Source organism: Talpa occidentalis, unplaced genomic scaffold (genome assembly GCF_014898055.3).
Source record: "Talpa occidentalis isolate TD23 unplaced genomic scaffold, MPIMG_talOcc4v2.1 talOcc4.9, whole genome shotgun sequence".
Taxonomy (NCBI): domain Eukaryota; kingdom Metazoa; phylum Chordata; class Mammalia; order Eulipotyphla; family Talpidae; genus Talpa; species Talpa occidentalis.
The window spans coordinates 32,143,036-32,162,707 of NW_023605305.1; the positions used below are offsets into that span (position 1 = coordinate 32,143,036).

At 34.6% G+C, this 19,672-nt stretch overlaps 1 protein-coding gene across 4 annotated transcripts in view; it reads right to left on the reverse strand.

Annotated features, from left to right (window-relative positions):
- EPS15 (epidermal growth factor receptor pathway substrate 15) overlaps nucleotides 1-19,672 on the reverse strand; it is a 123,498-nt gene that overhangs the window by 73,463 nt on the left and 30,363 nt on the right. For all 4 annotated transcript variants that reach the window (XM_037500322.2, XM_054691504.1, XM_037500320.2 and 1 more), the window contains exons 2-8: nucleotides 19,313-19,354; nucleotides 16,072-16,161; nucleotides 15,320-15,367; nucleotides 12,338-12,433; nucleotides 10,810-10,875; nucleotides 9,193-9,318; nucleotides 6,911-6,970 (exon numbers count right to left, since the gene is read on the reverse strand). In XM_037500322.2, coding sequence (XP_037356219.1) covers nucleotides 6,911-6,970; nucleotides 9,193-9,318; nucleotides 10,810-10,875; nucleotides 12,338-12,433; nucleotides 15,320-15,367; nucleotides 16,072-16,161; nucleotides 19,313-19,354 — 528 coding nt within the window. The remainder of the gene's footprint in view (nucleotides 1-6,910; nucleotides 6,971-9,192; nucleotides 9,319-10,809; nucleotides 10,876-12,337; nucleotides 12,434-15,319; nucleotides 15,368-16,071; nucleotides 16,162-19,312; nucleotides 19,355-19,672) is intronic.

A 19,672-nucleotide genomic window follows, 5' to 3' on the forward strand; every position in this document is an offset into this window, starting at 1 on the left:
ATATATATATTTTTTTTTTTTTTTACGGAAAAGTAAATGCTACAGATGACCCCTCCCTCCCTTAACATTCAAAAATACCTATACAAAAACTTCAAGGTAAAACTATATTAAAATATTATTTTTCACCTAATTGGCAAAAATCCAATTTCATAACATACTTTGTTAGCTAGACTGGGCAAACAAGAACTCTCATTAGTTGCTAGTAGGAGTTTAAGCTAGTACTGAGCCTATGAAAGGCAAATTGGCAACATGTGTTAAATTTCTTTCACCTTTGGTTCAGCAACCTCTTATCTAGGAAGCTATACTCAGACGTACTAGGCTGACAAACTAAATACTGTTTGAAAAGGCTATTAATTACAGAATTGTTTATATCAGCACCCATGTGCTCATCAATAGAAAATTGGTTTAAAAAATTATGATACATCCATATAATAAACTACTACAAAGCAATTTTTTCTTTTTCTTTTTTTTATTTTTATATTCCCCATACAATTGCAACCCCCTTATTTTGACCCCAATCCCTCCACTCCCGCCCTCTACCCCCCATAGAGTGTCTCTGGTTCATAGTTTTTTGTTGATTTTAATTTTCACTTTCTTATAGTTATTCATTTTCCTAGTTCCTTATTTAAGTTTTCTAGATTCCTGCTATGAGTGAGACCATCTGGTATTTCTCTTTTTCTTTCTGGCTTATTTCGCTGAGCATGATCCCTTCCAGCGCCATCCATGTTGCTGCAAATTGCATGTGTTTATCTTTTTTGAATGCTGAGTAATATTCCATGGTATATATGTACCACATCTTCTTGATCCAGTCATCTATTTTTGGGCATTTGGGTTGTTTCCAAAGCTTAGCTATTGTAAATAGTGCTGTACAAAGCAATTTTTTTAAAAATGGGAACATTCTGGGGCCTCCCTGGTGGCACAGTGGTTAAGTCTCAGCACTATCAAGCTATTGCCTGCCACTGCAGCATGAGTTCCATCCCCAGCCAGGGAGCTAAGCCACATGGCACAGCAGACCTCTCCTGTCTTGCCTGCTGCCTGCTCTGCTGCCCACTCTGTCTGCGGTAAATCCTTGTCACCCCCCACACCTCTGGCTTACACTCCAGTTTTTGTATACATAAATATAAATATAAATCTTAAAAAAAAATGGGAAACATTCTGCATCTTAACTGGGTGGTATTTAAATAGGTATACACAATTGTCAAAATTCATTACATTGCATACTTCGAATGTAGTTCATTATATGTAAAGTATTCCTCAATTGAGTTGACAAGGAAAAAAAACCCGGAATTTTCTACATGAATAGCTATCTAAGGTACACTGTTAATCATGAAAAATTATAATACATGCAACAGTGTATCCAGTGTGTTCTTACAGTGTGCTATCTTTTGTGTTACGGGAAAAAATAATTATTCATATTTGTTTATATTTCCACTAAAGAATTCTAGAAGGAGAAACAAAAAACTACGAAAAATGGTTGGTTATAGAGTAGATGTAAAAGGAGAAGTTGATGGCAAGGATGGGGCTGAGATTTTTTTTTCCCACTGAGTATCTTCTTGTATTGTACTCATTTTTGAATCATGAGACTGGGTCAGAAATTCTACCTATTAAAATTATTTTTAATTATTAAATACATAAACCATTTATGCAAAATAGGACAACCTGCATATATAGAATATCCCAGGCTACACACCTCCATTTTTATTTATTTTTTTTTTTTTAAATGAGGCCAGAACCAGTTTTTTTTTTTTTAAAGATTTATTTATTTATACAAGCACTGGGTACAGTCAGAAGCGCAGGAGGGTGAGAGAATTCACCAGAGCCAGAGCGGGGAGCAGAGCAGGCAGAAGGACCGAAGTACACTGCTGAGGGGAGCAGCGGGCGGCAGGAGAGGTCTGCGCGCCATGTGGGACCCTCCTCTGGTGGCCGGGGAGCAGCCGGGGATCGAACCGGCGCTGCAGAGGCTGCGGGCAGCTTCGCAACCCAGCGCTCAACCGCTGCGCCACCAGGGAGGCCCACACCTCCATTTTTAAAGATTTCAAAGCAACTTAAGACTTTCTATTTATTTATTTATTTATTTATTTATTTATTTATTTATTTATTTATTTATTTATACAAGCACTGGGTACAGTCAGAAGCGCGGGAGGGTGAGAGAATTCACCAGAGCCAGAGTGGGGAGCAGAGCAGGCAGAAAGACCGAAGTACACTGCTGAGGGGAGCAGCGGGCGGCAGGAGAGGTCTGCACGCCATGTGGGACCCTCCTCCGGTGGCAGGGGAGCAGCCAGGGATTGAATGGGTGCTGCAGAGGCTGCGGGCAGCTTCGCAACCCGGCACTCAACTGCTGCGCCACCGGGGAGGCCCAACTTAAGACTTTCAAACAATGGGAAGTTCTCATGACTATCTTCAAACGTATGAAACTAGTCAAAGCAACTAGGAGCTTCTAGAAAGATTTCAAAAGCAGGGGCCTCCCGGGTAGCACAGCAGTTGAGCCCTGGGCTGCAAAGCTGCCTGCAGCCTCTGCAGCGCCAGTTCGTTCCCCGGCAGCAGGGCGAAGGTCCCACATGGCACACAGACCTCTCCTGCCGCCCGCTGCTCCCCTCAGCAGTGTACTTTGGTCTTTCTGCCTGTTCTGCTCCCAGCTCTGGCTCTGGTGAATTCTCTCACCCTCCCGTGCTTCTGACTGTACCCAGTGCTTGTATAAATAAATAAATAAATCTTTTTTTAAAAAAAATATTTCAATAGCAGTTAGGGGGAAGATTGTATATTTCTTCTTAATTGTTTCCTTCCATTGAAAATTACAATTCTCTCCAAAAGAAAATTTACTATTAATTCTAAGTATCACATGACTTTCCAATCAATATTTATTGAGCACCTAATACAACAATGCTGAGTTACGATTTCTGTGATTACTTATATTTTACAAATGAAGAAACAAAGGCTCAGAGGTCCTAAGTAACTTACCGAATATATTGCTTAAAAAATGATAGCCCTTAACTTCTAGGATAGGGTTCAAACCAAGATCTTCTGGCTACCATGCTTTTGTTTTTTCCAGGTAGGATCATAACAGATAATTTTACAATAACATGTTCTCCTCTACAAGCAATAAAATCTTTAACCCACTGGTACCCAAATTATAGCAGGCATCAGAACTACCCAGGTAGCTTGTTAAAGGACAGATTTCTGGACTCCACTCCAATAATTCTAGAATCAGTAAGTCTGGGGTTGAGTCCAAGAATGTGCTTTTCTAGCAAGTTCCCAGTTGATTTGATGATGTTTGTCCTGGGACAGCCTTTAACCATTTGACCCATACCAAGAATATTCCTGTCCCCATTAACAAGTTGACCTAAAGAATTAAATTGAAGTTTCAGAGAAACTACCTCCAAAACTTGAATTCCAAAGAAAACAATCTGGCTAGCACATACTTGCAACCAAATTCATAATATATGTAATATTACTAGACTGGCACTGAACAGAGAGAAGTGATTAACATGCGCATTAAAGGTCAGCACTACTCTTGCTACAGATGGGAGTCATTTCCTGGAAGAGTAGACACTAGAAGCAAAAAAGCATTGTTAGCCATCTGCTGAGAATAGACAACACGTTTTTTGAAAGTTAAAAAAAAATTTTAATTTCATGTTGCCTTGAAAATTGTTTGCCTGACAAAACTGAAGCCAAATTTTTTTCCTATCAAATAAAACAGAGTAAACAATATATCTCTAGATTGTGATTTTGTTTTCTTTATTGTGATTTTGTACTTTATCCTAGTCAAAGACTGCCACAGAAACAAACACAGCACAGCAACTAAATCAAACACACACACACACACACACACACACACACACACGGATTCCAACTAGTTTTTTGAACTGCAATATAGTAGTAAATGTATTTACAGTTATCGACACTTAACTAAGAAGAATTTAGAATATCTGTTTTTATTTCAGGAAAAAGCATGGAAAAACTTAAACTTACTCAGAGATAGTAAGGAAAGAGGGAATTTAGTTTTACTGATGCCATTAACAGTAGCTCCTCACTTTCTTTGACTTTTTTCATTCTCTACGCTTTTTAGAAAGGGAACATTTTAAAAAGCATAGAAAGAAATTTCAGTGGTCATTACAATCACCTGAAAAGCTCGATAAAACACAAGATTTTTAAATCACCCTACTACAATCCTCTGTTTTAGTTAGAATTTGCATTTTTAATAAATTCTACAGTAATGTTCATGTTGCTTATGGGAAAACATGTTTTGAGAACAATTATTAGTCACTTTCCTCAGTTCAATAGCAGAACCATAATTTTACATACATCTTGAATTTTCAAATTGATACCAGAAAGGAAAAGTTGTCCCTTTTGCAAAATGTCCCCTCATGGCCTCCCTAGTGGCTAACACTATCAAGCTATCACCAGCCACTGCAGCACAAGTTAGATCCCCAGCCAAGGAGTTAATCCACATGGTTCAGCAGACCTCCCATCTCACTTGCTACTACCCTCATTAGTGTATTTCAGTAGATCTGTCTGTTCTGCTCCCCACTCTGTCTCCGGTGAATGCCCTCACCCCCCTACACCTCTAGCATACACTATAATTCTTGTATGCATAAATAAAAAAAAAATCTTTTTTTAAAAAGTCCCCTCAAATGCCATGTCAGAAACTTTCTATTAAGGTAAATGAGTCAGAAGTAAAACTCAGTAAGATGTATTTCCAATATCCTTTTTCTCTGGTAATCACCAAAGAACAAATAAGTAACAATGTTACTTATTCTTAAATTCTTCTTTTAATAAATATTTATATTTAAAAAAAAAGAAGTAGCCTAGGAAAAGGCTTTTGGACATATAACTATATGTATTTGCTTACCTTCACATATACTACTGTTTATTATGTGAGAATAATACCACTCTCCATCCATTCTATGTTAAAATAAATGCTACTTTGAAATTTTTCATTTGTTTTATGAGGGAAGAAATATTTCTCAATACAGCTTACCAATGCCAATGTTTTGTCCCAATATTCTTTTTTTTTAAAGATTTATACATACAAAAATTGGGGTACAGGCCAGAGTTGTGGGAGGTGAGAGGATTCACCAGAGACATAGTGGGGAACAGAACAGGCAGATTGACTGAAATACACTGCTAAGGGGAGCAACGGGCAAGTCAGGAGAGGTTTGCTGCGCCATGTGGGTAGCTCCCTGGCCGGGGATCAAACTTGTGCTGCAGTAGCTGGTGATAGTCCTTGTGCCACTATGAGGGACCAGAGTTCTAATATTTTCTAAACAGAAATGTTAACAGGAAATGTAGGCTAAAACAGGTCAAGAACTAGGTAACATGACAAAAAGGGTCAGGAAAAAGACAAAACTTGCAAACTAACCAGAGATCTGAGGCACACAGCGGGAAAGGAAGAGAAGGGTCAAAACAAGGGAGGGAAGAGCAACCTGGCTATGGTGTTGGGAGTACTATGGGGACTATACCTGAGGGGAGAAACTAAGTACTGTATAAAAATGAACAATGATGTGCGGATTAAATAAATTTAAATAAAAAAAAAAAGAACTCAGTAAAAAAGAAAACCTTCACAAATGTTTTTAAATAGAAATTTTAAAGATCAAATTCCCTAATTATAATTTCATCAAGCTAAAAGTATATACAAGAATAACAAAAACAAGCAAATTTAACTTCTTTGAAATTAGGAAACATTTCTAAACAGATGATCAAAGAAAACTAAAAATTACCTAAAAAGATTACTTTGTACCAATATCTATGGAATCCAGCTAAACTAGTGTTCAAGTGAAAATATGCCCTTTAAACACTTTCAATATTAAAGATGATTTTTGAAAAAAGGAACTTAATATTATCTTCAAAAGTAAAAAGAAAAGTAAACCGAAAGAAAAGGAAAAAGGAATTAAAACAAAAACGGAAGAAGAATGAAACAAAAAGTCAAAATATAACAAAAAGGACAAGTAAATTCAAAACATGGCTCTTTCAAGAAGTCAACAGCTAGATAAAATCCAATTAAACAAAAAATAAAAGGGAGCAAAAACACTTTAAATTTGTTATGAAAAAGGAGCACAACCACAAATCCAGAAGACATGAAAAGAATAATGAAATCTGTGGCAACAAGTTAGAAAGTCAAAGAAAATAAAATAGCAAAACTAAATGAGTAGAGACTAATTTCCAAATTAGATTTTAACAGGGATATTAAAGATTTATCATTATGAGGTCACAGCAGAGTTTTATCTAACCTTTAAGGAAAAAATGAATTAAACTCTCATTAGAATTAACTATCCAGTTATTAAGGATAATGTGACTTCAGATGAAATATAACAACATTCTCTGTCCTCATAAATGAAGTGAAATAAAAGTGTTATTCATGCTTTCCTTCAATGAAGTAATGTGAAAATCTGGGGGTATGTTTGAAGTAAAATTATTCTCAGCGTATGTTAAAGTCAAATAAAATGAAGATGGGGGCCTTCCTGGTGGTGCAAGGGGTTAAGGCACAGCACTATGAAGCTAGCCACTGCAGCATGAGTTTGATCCCCAGTCAGGGAGGTGACCCACATGGCAGCAGCAGACATCTGTCTTGCTGACTGCTCCTCTCAGCAATGTATTTCAGTAGATCTGTCTGTTCTGTTCACCACTTTGTCTCTGGTGAATCTTCTCACCCCCTGCACCTCTGGCCTACACCCCAGTTCTTGTATACATAAACACATAAATCTTTAAAAAAGAAAATGAAGATGACAAAACACACTTTTCTATTATATACTTATTCAAAAATATTTATTAATGACCTATTAATTCTAGGTAAAATGTTCATACCAATAACACTAGGGAAATAATTTTCCTCTAAGGATGAACTAAAATGGGAAATGTTCACTTGAGAAAACCATGAAGATAGTTAAGATCTTAAGAGCATTAAGATACTTACAACTGCAAACTCATCTCTGTCAAGCATTCCATCATGGTCAATATCACTCAACTCCCAAACCTTAAAAATAAAAATTAATGCCCTTTCATTTCATGTGTACTTATAAACACCAAAAACATAAGTGAGAGGGAAAATTTCACCTTAACAGTGTAATGTAATATCTATTTCTCTGAGAAGTTTCAATGATGATAATCATTTTATTATATCAAAATTATAATATATGCTATATTAACAATACTAAAAATAAACAATAATTCTTAATACCAAATATTTTTTAAATGGAAATTCCCTTAAAATTTTTAAATAAGATACACTGTTCCTTTCAAGTATTAAAATAACTATGTACACAGTACTTGTAAAAAACTACAATGGTTTCTAAAAACATCGTCTCAGTTAATCTGTGCAACAACTCCATAAGGTACTATTAAATCTATTTCGGAAATTAGGCTACATGACTTATCTAGGATCATGCAACTATTATGAAACAAAATCAATTTTCAATGTGAAGACTTCTAATTAAATCCATCATTGTTTTTCCTACACTAGAAACTCTAATCACATAAAAGAAATATCTGATTAATATTGTTTTATCAATCATTAACCAGCTAATGTGCAGGACTTACTAAGAAAAAATAAAATCTAAAAGATCCTGGAAGAGTTTATCTCAACCTAAAGTAGATTCCATAACTTAAACCAGCTATAAAACTATGTTAAATGCTCAAAAAGAAGATATTTAAGTAATTCAATAAAATTTTATTTGGGCAGGAAAAGAAAGTATACTGATAAGAGATAAAACTGGAGAGAAAATGCCTTGAAAGGAATATGAGTTTTATTCTAAATGCAAGAGGAAGCTACTAAGAGGGTTAGTTTTAAACATATATATTTATAGTTTTGAAATCACACATTGACCACACAGTAGAGAAATGGTTAGTGGAAAAACAATAATAGAAAGTGGCTTTTTTATGCTAAATAAGTCAGGAGAAAGACAACTACTGATGTCATGAATATGTGGAATACAGAAAACCAAACAAAGGGTCAGATAAAGTCAAACTAAAAACTAACCACAGAAAGCCAACTATAGAACTGAGGCTATCAGAGGGGGAAGGAGAGTGGTGGGAACAAGTGGGAGGGAGCACAGTGGACAATGGTGGGGGACATGGGTGTTTTGGTGATGGAAAATGCCATATGGTAAAAGCACCTGAAGGGGGAGAACTTATACTTCTAAAACACAAAAAACAATTTAAACCAATGTTGCTTCAATTTTTTTTAAAAAGTGGCTTTTAAATAAAAATTACTGAGTATGTAACCCACCCAACACTGATCCAGTAGTTCTACTATTGGTGGTGTAGTAGTAGTAGTTAACATCACCATCATGAGTATATAACATTGTGATAAATGCTTCACACTTTATCACTTTAGTCCTTATAATGCTATGAACTGGGAATTATGCTCCTTTTAAAGATTAGAAAATTGAGATATGGTTTTCTAATGATTTGCCCAGAGTCACACAACTACGAAATGGTGTAGCCAGTATTTGAACCTATGTACACTAAGCAAGGGATTAAAGAAAGAGTTGGAGGTCTGATGTAGACAAAATTTGAAACATGAAGAGTGGCAGAGAGAAATCACTATGGGAATAGGACAAGAGTGGCTGCCAGTAGGGGGAGCCTAAATAAAACGGGTGATGATGAAATGATGATGATACCAATCTTACTGGACTTTTTCAGTAGTCCATATGCAACCACAGACAAGGCAGATAATTAGCTTCATGCAAAATTGGATTCTCACCAGGCAGGAGGTTAGAATAAGATGTCAAAGGGAGTTAAGGATAAGGACAAGATATTGTGGACCAAAACAAAATTCAAGTTGGATAAGGAAAAAAGTAAATTCAAAAGATGGGGAAAGTAAAGTATTTTGAGACTTAAAGATCTTAATGAAGTCAAATAATTAGCCTTGCAAATATCTAAGAAAACTATCTAGGAAGACAGGAAGTTCTAATTAGAAAACAATTTATGATTCAATGAGATGAAATGATCCCATATGAAGTCACATGATACAGACATGGGTCTCCAGAAATTAAGTCAAGGAATTGGGAGGACAGTGTACAGCACAAAGCAAACGTGACCTACTACTTTACTTAAGGGGCTTAGACATCCACAGCTAATTTCACACATTCATATTTATAAGTGAATCACCAAAAACAGGAATTAATTAGCAATAATTTTATATATTAAATAAGAATAAAAAAATTCTGTAAAGATTCTGTAAAAAAAAATTCTTACTCTTCCAAGGATATCCACAGGTAACTTTGAGTTGAGCAATACTGGTTTCACTTTGTCACCGGACAGAAATCCATTCACTGGACTTAAACTATCAAAAATTGCATCATATTTGGCCTTATCTTCAGACTATAAATTTAAAAAAGATCACAAGTTAAATAATGGTGAAAAGATTTAAGTGCAGTTATAAAAATTAAGTCCTCAAAGAATAACAACAATTTTTAAATTATCATTTAAAAAACAATTTTCACTTTCATGAAAATATGTAACAGTAAATTATAATTTGAAAGTAACTCCACTCAAGAGTCAGTATCCCTCCATTCCTTTCATGGCTGAAATACTATCTTTGCTCTTCTATTTTTAGGTTAGAATCAAAATATTTCAGTGATAGCAAGGTTTTAGGAGAGCATCTAGTCTAGTCCTCTCACTTAAACAGATCCAGATAGGAAGTAAATTTTATAAGCATATACAACTAGTAGTAATATTCTACAACTTTCTATGGTATTAGTTACATTTCGAACTCAAATTTTAAAAAGAAAACCACTGCCATAGAAATAAACATCAAGTTTCTCCCAGTTTTCCCAAAGCAAATCCTTTTAACAATAACATCACACTTTCCTAAAAATCCTGGAAAGTTATATAACATTAAAAAAGAAAACCGCTACTGTTCATGATTTTTCCAATCAAGGTCCAATTCTTACACTTTTAAGAATTAGTTAACATGGGGCTTCCCTAGTGACTCAGCAGGTTGAGCGCAGCGCTGTGAAGCTATCCACAGCCTCTGCAGCACAGATTCAATCCCCGGCCAGCCAGGGAGAGTCCCACATGGCGCCTCCTTTGCGCCCACCGCTCCACTCAGCAGTGTATTTTGGTCATCTGCGTGTTCTGCTCCCCGCTCTGTCTCTGGTGAATCCTCTCACCCTCCCACGCTTCTGGCCTGTACCCCAGCTCTTGTATAAAAATAAATAAATAAATAAATAAATAAATAAATAAATAAATAAATAAATAAATCTTTAAGAAAAATCACAATGTGTCTGTCATAAATTTTTTAAAGAAAAGAATTAGTTAACAGCACACAAGTATATATAGCCATATAAACCAAAATGGATTCTAATATATTGCAGACCTTTATTAAAGGTAATCTGGTCTGCTATATTAGAATATTATTTTTAAAATCTGTCATCTATAACCAGTGAGACATCTCTAAGTAACTGTAATGGAAAACACCTATTTCAGGGAAAAAATTTTGTAAGGAATTGCTTGGTATACAGCTATAAAGAGTATATCTAGTGGGGCCTCCATGGTGGTGCAGTGGTTAAGGTCTCAGCTATCAAGCTATAGCCAGCTACTACAGCAGGAGCTTGATCCCCAGCCAGGGGACCTCTGGCCTACACCCCAGTTCTTCTACCCAAAAATAAATAAATCTTAAAAAAAAAGTATATCTAGCTACCCAGAATTTTCAAACATGATTTCTATTACCAGTATTTTCTCTACTGTCCTTGAACAGTAATAAATGAAAATCTAATGCAGATTCAATAAATTTTAGAAGTAAGGAGAGAGGGTTATGAGGACAGCAAGCAAAGTAGGGACAAAGAAAAAAGACTTACAAATTTTACTTACTTTTACAGCCCACGGGAGCTCAGCCGCAGAGGTTCCACTGATAAGCAAAGGACTACTGGTATCATGCTAAAAAGGAAAGTAGTGTACACGAAGGAAATCTTCACGTTAATAAGCAAGAAGAAAAAGTGATTTTGGATTTAAATACATTCACACTAAACACTGACACTTAATGCATACAGAATATACATTAACTATTTGACATTAACCCTACTAGACCTAAGTCTTAGGACAAATAAAACAGAGTACCTGTGCTGTTACCTGCATAAAAGACTGTAGATTAACTACAACATGTAAGTATTATAGAAGTTCTATTACAAGATAAAGATATCTGAATACAGGGCCTTCCTCATGGTGCAGGGGTTAAAGACAGCTCTGTCAAGCTATCGCCAGCCACTGCAGCATGAGTTTGATCCTGGTTGGCCAGAGAGCAACCCACATAGCACAGCAGACCTTTCCTGCCTCATCCGCTGCTCCCCTCTGCAGTGTATTTCAATAGATCTGCCTGTTCTGCTTCCCACTGTCTCAGGTAAATCCTCTCACACCTTGTACCTCTGGCTTACACCCCAGTTCTTACATGCATAAATAAATAAATCTTTTAAAAAAAAAGATATCTGAATATAACAAAAATATATAGGGCCCTGTTAGCTGATAATTTATTCTCAACAATATTTAAGGAAATTAAGCTATAACAAGACCCAACTTTTCTGTTACAAGTGTATGATAGCTATTAATTGCATGTCTAAGTTATTATGGTAATCTGCTTGCAGAGTCAGATGAATATATTTGAAAAAAATTTTAAATAGTTAGGCAACATAAAGGCAATGTAGATGTCATAAACATGAGAAACTACCCAACCTCATGCCGCAAAACAAATTAAAACTACACTTACACTCCATTTGTCTGTCACCTATTAAATTGATAAGGATCAAAAAGCTTGAATATAGTATGTTAACAAAAATGCACTCAACCAATTGCTGGTGGGATTGTTACAGAAGACAAGTTATTATATATGTAAAAATTACAAATGCAGAAACTTTTGAAACAGCAATCCTACTTCTGAGAAATTATGTATAGTTTTGCACAAGCTATAGGACATATGCTCAAAGTTATTCAATGCAGCATTATTTTAAAATAAAATATTAGAAACAAGCTAAAAGCTATTAAATAGAGTTAAATTTTGGTAAATAGATGATAGGCAATGCTATGCAGCTATAAAAAAATAAAGTAAGTTTTTATGTAACGTTTTATATAGATCTCTAAAGCAGATTAAATTATAAAAAATAAAATCATGTGTCATGTATGCTATAATTAACAAAAAATAAGGAAATGTGTATGTACATTTCTTTATACATACATCTAGAAATTCAATGATATACAAGCAACTAATAATAGCAGTAACCATTAAGAAAGAAAATCAAGAAGCTGAGTGATAGGAGAGGCGATTTTTTAAAATAGTAATTTTAATTTTCAAATCATGTGCTATCACTTTTAAATTAAATACAATTTAAATTAAAAAAACATTTCTTACAAATCTTGGTGGAGGAACAGCCAGGTTCAAGCTATTCAGTGAAACCTCCAAGCCATTCTGGGCACATGCCACAAGGCGCAGAGCAACAAAGAATTCCTGAGAAAGAAAAGTAATTAGTATCATCAGCATTATTCATCCATCCATGCATCCATCCATCCATCCATGCATATACATATATAAAATCTGAAAATACAAAGCTCACAATTACTATGAGGTTTTTATGAACAACAAATATGAAAGCACATCTGCTTGAAACACACTTGCTTTAAAATTGAGAAGAGATCCAAATACAAAGGTGTTCCTAACACTAAAAACAGCAAAAAAATTATAAATGGAAATATATTTAAATAAATTATGTTCTATATAGATAGTGTAAATTATATAAGGTGAGCATGCTTCAAAAGTATCTAATAATAATGGGCCTCCCCTGGTGGCACAGTGGTTGAGCGCTGGGCTGCGAGGCTGCCCGCAGCCTCTGCAGTGCCAGTTCATTCCCTGGCCACCGGTGAGGGAATTATTAAAATAATTTATTTAAAATAATATTATTTAAAATAATATTTAATAATGTTAAAAATGCTTTTTACATTTAAGTGAGAAGACATAATCTGAAAAAAGTCTTCTCTGATATAAAATTATAAATTATATCATTCAAGTGACTCAATCACTGCCTTCCAGAAAAGCTACAGAGAATAACTGCAGTATCTAAAATAATTACATAACCATTTAACTTCAAAATATTTGGAAATCTCTCCCAAAGGTCCTTGGATTTTTGGCATTTGAAGTCTCTGTTTAAAACTTAACATACAAATGCAAGAAGCTTAAGCAATTGATTTTCAGCTGTTTTGCGTTAAAGTCAGGTCCAGACTAGACAAAACAAAAGCCTTTACTCCAGTTATAATTACTTGCAACTTGTCAACACTCTGGTACAGTTGCTGAGGCAATCAACCTTCCCTTACTTTTCCCAAACCTCCTATTCTCACATACACCATTTGTGCTCCGACTCCTAACCCAGTCTTGGGCCTAAGGCAAAACAGTTCCGTAGAGTCTACTTGATAAAATTCCTTATCTTCACTCATAAGTTTCTTTAAAATACGTTATTTCAAGATATACCCTTTTTTTCATTCACTTCACAAGTTTCTACGCAATCTGACTTCAATTCCCATGATTAGCTAGAGAAATTACAGGCTCTATTACAAATAACCTCCTGGCTACCAAAGACAACACAAAAGACTTAGTAAGAAAGTCTCATTCTACTCATTCTTTTGGCAGCCTGGACAGTCTGGTCCTCCTGGAATCTCTCCCTCCACCAACGTATCTTCATTAAGCACTCCTAGTTCTCCTCTGAACTTTCAAGTCTCTTCTGTTGGAGTCAATGCTCTTCTACTCTTTAAAGGCTGGTATTATAAGTTTTCCAACCTTCTTTCTCTTCTCAGTCTATGAGGGATTCAATTACTCCTTGGAATCAGGTCTACTTCTGGTTTATGGTTCACTTCTGGTCTATAAATCATTTGGGGGGTCGTATGTCACAGATAAGACCTAGCAAACTGTTCAGACTTGATTAACCAAGAGCATCCTTTCAAATATAATCAGCAATATCATCTTAACACTTAAAATTCAATTTTATTTATATCCCTGTACATACACCTAAGAAATTTAATTAAGATACAAAAATCAAAGTCTCTCTGAATGAAGAAAATAAGTTGCATGCTATTGTCTGAATGTGTGGCCACAAAATTCCTATGAAATCCTAACTCCCAAAGATGACATTATTACAAGTATGGCATTTAAGAGGTACTTAAGCCATCAGGGTAAAGCTCTACTGCACAGAACTATCACCTTATAAAATATGGTTGGCATGTAGGACATGCCAACCTCTGACATGTAAAGACACAACAAGAAAGACCAAAAGCTGGAAGAGGGCCCTCACCTTAACATGCTGACACTTCAGTTTCAGACTGCCGGCTTCCAAAACTGTGAGTAATATATTTCTGCTGTTGAGAAGCCACCTAGTCTGCAGTATATTGTCATAGCAGCCCAAAGAGATTAAGATACTCGAGGAAGACCATGTCACCAAACTAACACTAACTTTTAGGAATTAATGTCTACTGACTAGAAATAACAATGAAGATTTATTATGACACTTGCCTTTACAAAACCCTAATTCTGGTTAAAAAAAAATTCTTAATTTAAAAGTATTAAAAAAACTGTCATTTGCAACATGATGAACCTAGAGGGTATTATTACACTCTGTGAAATAAGTTAGATAAAAACAAAGACTGTAATTTCACTCATGTGCAATATAAAGAAAACAAACATGAACTAAATAAATAAAAAATAAACTTTTAGGGGCCTCCCCAGTGGCGCAGCGGTTGAGCGCTGGGTTGTGAAGCTGCCCGCAGCCTCTGCAGTGCCGGTTCGATCCCCGGCTGCTCCCCGGCCACCGGAGGAGGGTCCCACATGGCGCGCAGACCTCTCCTGCCGCCCGCTGCTCCCCTCAGCAGTGTACTTCGGTCCTTCTGCCTGCTCTGCTCCCCGCTCTGGCTCTGGTGAGTTCTCTCACCCTCCCGTGCTTCTGACTGTACCCAGTGCTTGTATAAATAAATAAATAAATAAATAAATAAATAAATAAATAAACAAATAAATAAATAAATAAATAAAGTTTAAAAAAAATAAATAAAATAAACTTTTATACTGTAAGACCAACTAATGGATACCAGAAGGGAAGGAGGGTAGGAAAATCCAGTAAAAAGGAGGAAATTTGATGGTGAAAGATAGAATTAGAATTTTAATAGTGAACTTAATGTAGTATATACATATATATGATTTTTAATGATATACACAAGAAACTTAAAGATTATAATGCAATGTTACTTCAATGAAAAATAAAGTATACAGTATAATGATGTGAAAAAATATAGGAAACTGTTGAGTTTTGTGATTCAGAATCACTCAAAAATATTGTTATAAATCTCTTTATCTTACTTGTTTGTTCAGGATACCTTTGCCATCTGTGTCAGCTAAATCCCAAATCTGAAATTTAGGGAAAAAAAGAATATCAATCTATATTTTAAACAAAAATCACCTTAAATTAAATTCCTGCAATTTGTAACCTCATGCTCTTTGGTAGTCAGATTTAGGAATCACAGAATCAAAAGTGGAAAGAAACCTTTGTTCTTATTCTGAATCCCCTCTCTACTAGAGCACTGGCTTTAGATCCTTATTAAGCTGATATTCTTTCTTATGGGCAAGTTGAAATACTTAATTTTTTTAGTATTTTGAACATAATTCAATATCCTGCATAAGGACTCACAAGGAGAGGGACTTTCCACCTCTTTGTGTTCTTTCCTGTCTTTCATCCCTTATTCTATTCACCAGATATTAAACACAGTTAGAAACAGTTATAAAAGAGGAAGTAGGGATAGAAATAACTCTCTGAGTGAGTGGCAAGGTTCCCAGTCTGTACTGTTCTCCCCACAAATCCCAAATGTACTATTACTTCCTCATTTCATTCCACTAAACCGTAATTTGTTTTCCAAAAAATCTAAAAAACACCTTACTTTTCAAGAGAGTAAATAAATCACTGCACCAGAGATTCCTTCCAGCCTATTACTGTAACAGCTTCTATGACTCAGTTCTAAGTCAAAGCTTCTTGATGGTATCTTTCTGAATTTGTACCCAATTCATCTACACTACTGAATATTCATTATAATCTAGTGATAATGAACAAATACTACCTTTCCAAGTATCAAGTCTGGGAGCCCTGATTTTTTCAGGAAAAGAGCAGCATCAGAAGCCAACACTCTTCCAGTATTGCTGGTATCAACCTGAAAAGATGCAAATTGTAAGTTGACAACCAAGAGAAGACAAAAGTATCATCTTTACCTGCCTGTGACTGGGAACTAGCTTTTTCAAGAAAGGAACAGGTAGCCTTTGACTAACAAAGGCCAAGGAGAGTATGGACAGTCATATGAGTACAGCACAATCTAGACAACATTGGCAAAGTGTTTTTTATCATGTCCATTACAGAAATGAGTAACTCATGTTTAGAGAAAGTAAAGATAATTAGTGGAGTCCTAACATTAAAGCATATCTTCTGACTTCAAGTCTTCTATAGATGCTGTTTAAATGCCAATAAACTTAAATGGCAATGGAAGAAAAGAGGTAGCAGACAAATGGTCTTTTGACAAATACTGGTAATAGCTACATGTGTTACCTGCTTTTCTCAAATATCTTTAAACCATTAACTTGTTTTTAATATTTATTCTTAGATACTGAAATTTTAAAAAATCAAAGCAGTATCAGCAGTGATTCACAATAAAACTGTTTTTAAAACTGTTAAGTTCCTAATGCACATTAAGGGAAACACATCATGTTAAATGATGAGGACTTTCCTTTAAGACAGAATGAGGTCACCAAGAACAGAAAAACAGTCCAAAAAAATAATGACTCTCACTTTTTTCACTTCCTTAATGATTTCCTAAAGTAAAGTTCTATTTGTAAAAATGAAAAGTAAATTTGAAAGAGCCATGAGGAAAGTAAAATGATATAAGATATTTCTAAGTTAGTTGTTTTTCTAGTTTAGTTAAAAGATTGTTTGCTGTAAACATATACAAAGCATTGCAGACAAGCCAATCCCAGCAACAAAACAAGAGAGAAATTCTTTCAAGTGCCAGAACATGGCATAAATCAAGCACTCAGCAAAAAAAAAAAAGAATAGCCTAATCCAAATTTGGGGTAACAAGGAAGTACATATAATTATATCACAATTATATTTATTTATATTTATGCACAATTATATTTATTTAATTATATTTATTTAATGATATAAAGGAGAATAAATTGCTATTGAACCTATGTAATAGCTACATTACCATATAAAGCAAAGACATTCAGTTAAAGGTCTTGTTTCAGAATTTCCTTACTTAATTGCCTAATCCCTGAACAGAGTAGGAAAGATAAAAGGAAAACATACTTCTAGCATAGCGTAAATAGAGGGTGCTAAGGGAAAACACTGATCAAATGCTTATGAAATACTTATGCACTGTATTCCAAAGAATTTTACTATCTGCCAGTATTTTGGTTATTATAATAAACACAGTCATTTGTCTTTCATGATCTCTATAGGCAGTTTCTGTTGTACTTTGACGCTTACCATAAACTAACAGCTAGAATCATGTTTTCAATAACAACAAAAAAGTCTGAGCATTAAGGAAAGGACTTTTCTGGTACTCTGAATTATTAACATTAAAAAAAAAAAAAACCTGGGTAAAGACTTCAGAACTGACATAACTTAGACAACTTCCAGACTGTACTTATGAACTAACTCAGGATTTCGAGGATTCTCTTCAGTCTGGAAATAGATACATTTTGTGAAAGCACACTCCTGACCCAAGATGCAGGGCAACAATAATTAACTACATAAGAGTGAATGAATCACTGAGGAAAATCTAATTATGGTTATTTACTTAGAATTTCATTGGTATTTTTTTAATGTTCTGTTTTCTAAAACAGATATGTTTAAAAGTCCTTCTTAGGCTGTCTCTAGACCTCAATTTTGTATGCTCTCCTTTGATAATCTGAATAAAACAGTTTTCAGTAGTGTTTGATTCTCACCAACCATGCAGAATTCAAAACAAGACCTTTAACTGAATGTCTTTGCTTTATATGGTAATGTAGCTATTACATAGGTTCAATAGCAATTTATTCTCCTTTATATCATTAAATAAATATAATTAAATAAATTAAATAAATATAATTGTGCATAAATATAAATAAATATAATTGTGATATAATTAAATAAATCAATTGTGCATAACAAAGTTATATTTAAAAATGATTCTTTTTTATTCAGATAGAACAAGTTGCTATTAAGGAGCACTGACTTTATGTGGAATCCAATGTCCTCCCAAGAAAAATGGCCTGCAACTTAGTTCCTAAGATCCCAGTCTCACAGTTAGTAAAACAGGTCACTTATCAGCAGGTTAGGGACCTCAGCAGACATGGGAAACCTCAGATGAAATAAATCCACTCAAATTTTCATGTGCTGACAGTGAAAGAATTTCTAAGGTTTAGATTTTAGTCTCAAAATAGAAAAAATATCAGAAGCTATACAATGTACAATATGAAATTCTTTAAAATAATACTCAGGGCAAAAATTAATTCTTGGGCCTTAGAAGTTCTTAAATAGTGAGTGCATGGATCTAGAATTGCAAGTCAAACTTAAGGAGGCTTACAAAGGCTCATTAATATTTAGTGCAACTATATAGACAGCCAAATATATTGGCATGGTTTTTCCTGTGATCATGAGCACAAGTAAGGAGATTGTTATGGGAAATGATCCAATGTGTGGAAATGGGAAATCAGACTGTCTACACCCTTAGAAGATTTAGCTGATCTCTGGTGTCTGACTGTCCTTGACTAACTTTCTGTTGACTAGGCTGTTATACATTTTGTAAGGACAGAGGATAAATTATAGAAAACTGTAATGAAAATGATTCTTGTCCAAAACAATAGAATTAATTTTGTCTGATAGAGAATATAAATCTCTGTAGTGCATAGTCTCATTTTTACAATCTTGCTGGTTCTCACAGTAATGAAGTTGAATGAAATCCATGACACATGTTCATTCTATATTTGTATAAGGGTAAAATGAACTTTAATAAGTCTTAAAAACAACATAAAAGCCATTTATACTTGTTTAACAACTTAATTTGGATATTTATAACTGGATAAATATATCTAATGTTGTCTGGACTTTTGAGATAACTTAAGACAAATAGGTGCTATGGACTTAGCGATCTCTAATTTTTCTTAGAGCTTGTTAGAAGCATTAAGTACTCAAAGCAGGAGGTTAAAGCATAAGAAATTGAAAACAAGACATGTCAAATGCATCCAGCTGGCTATAATCTGCATGCATACAATAAAGACTTGAATGTCACTTTATGTTCAATCTAGGAAGACAAACAAAAACATTACCTGTCTATAGTATTTTTCATATACAGGATTTCCACTTGATAACTAAAACAAATAGAAATTAAATGTTATTCAGTAACTATTCAGTTGATATACTTGCATTCATTTAACAGGTATTTGAGAAACAAAGATAAACAATATTGTTAAAATATACTTGATTTAAAAAACTGGTTTTTCTTTCTTTTGGGGGGAGGGAGAGTAAATAAAAGCTGCTACATGGTTACTAACATTCAGGTAGACTAGAAATAAAACAAGAATTTAAAAATTAATTTTGACATCAGCACTCTTCTTAGGGAAAATCTTACCCAGATCCAACACATAACAAATAATAAATTAGGGACAAAATGCTTTGGTTAAAGATAG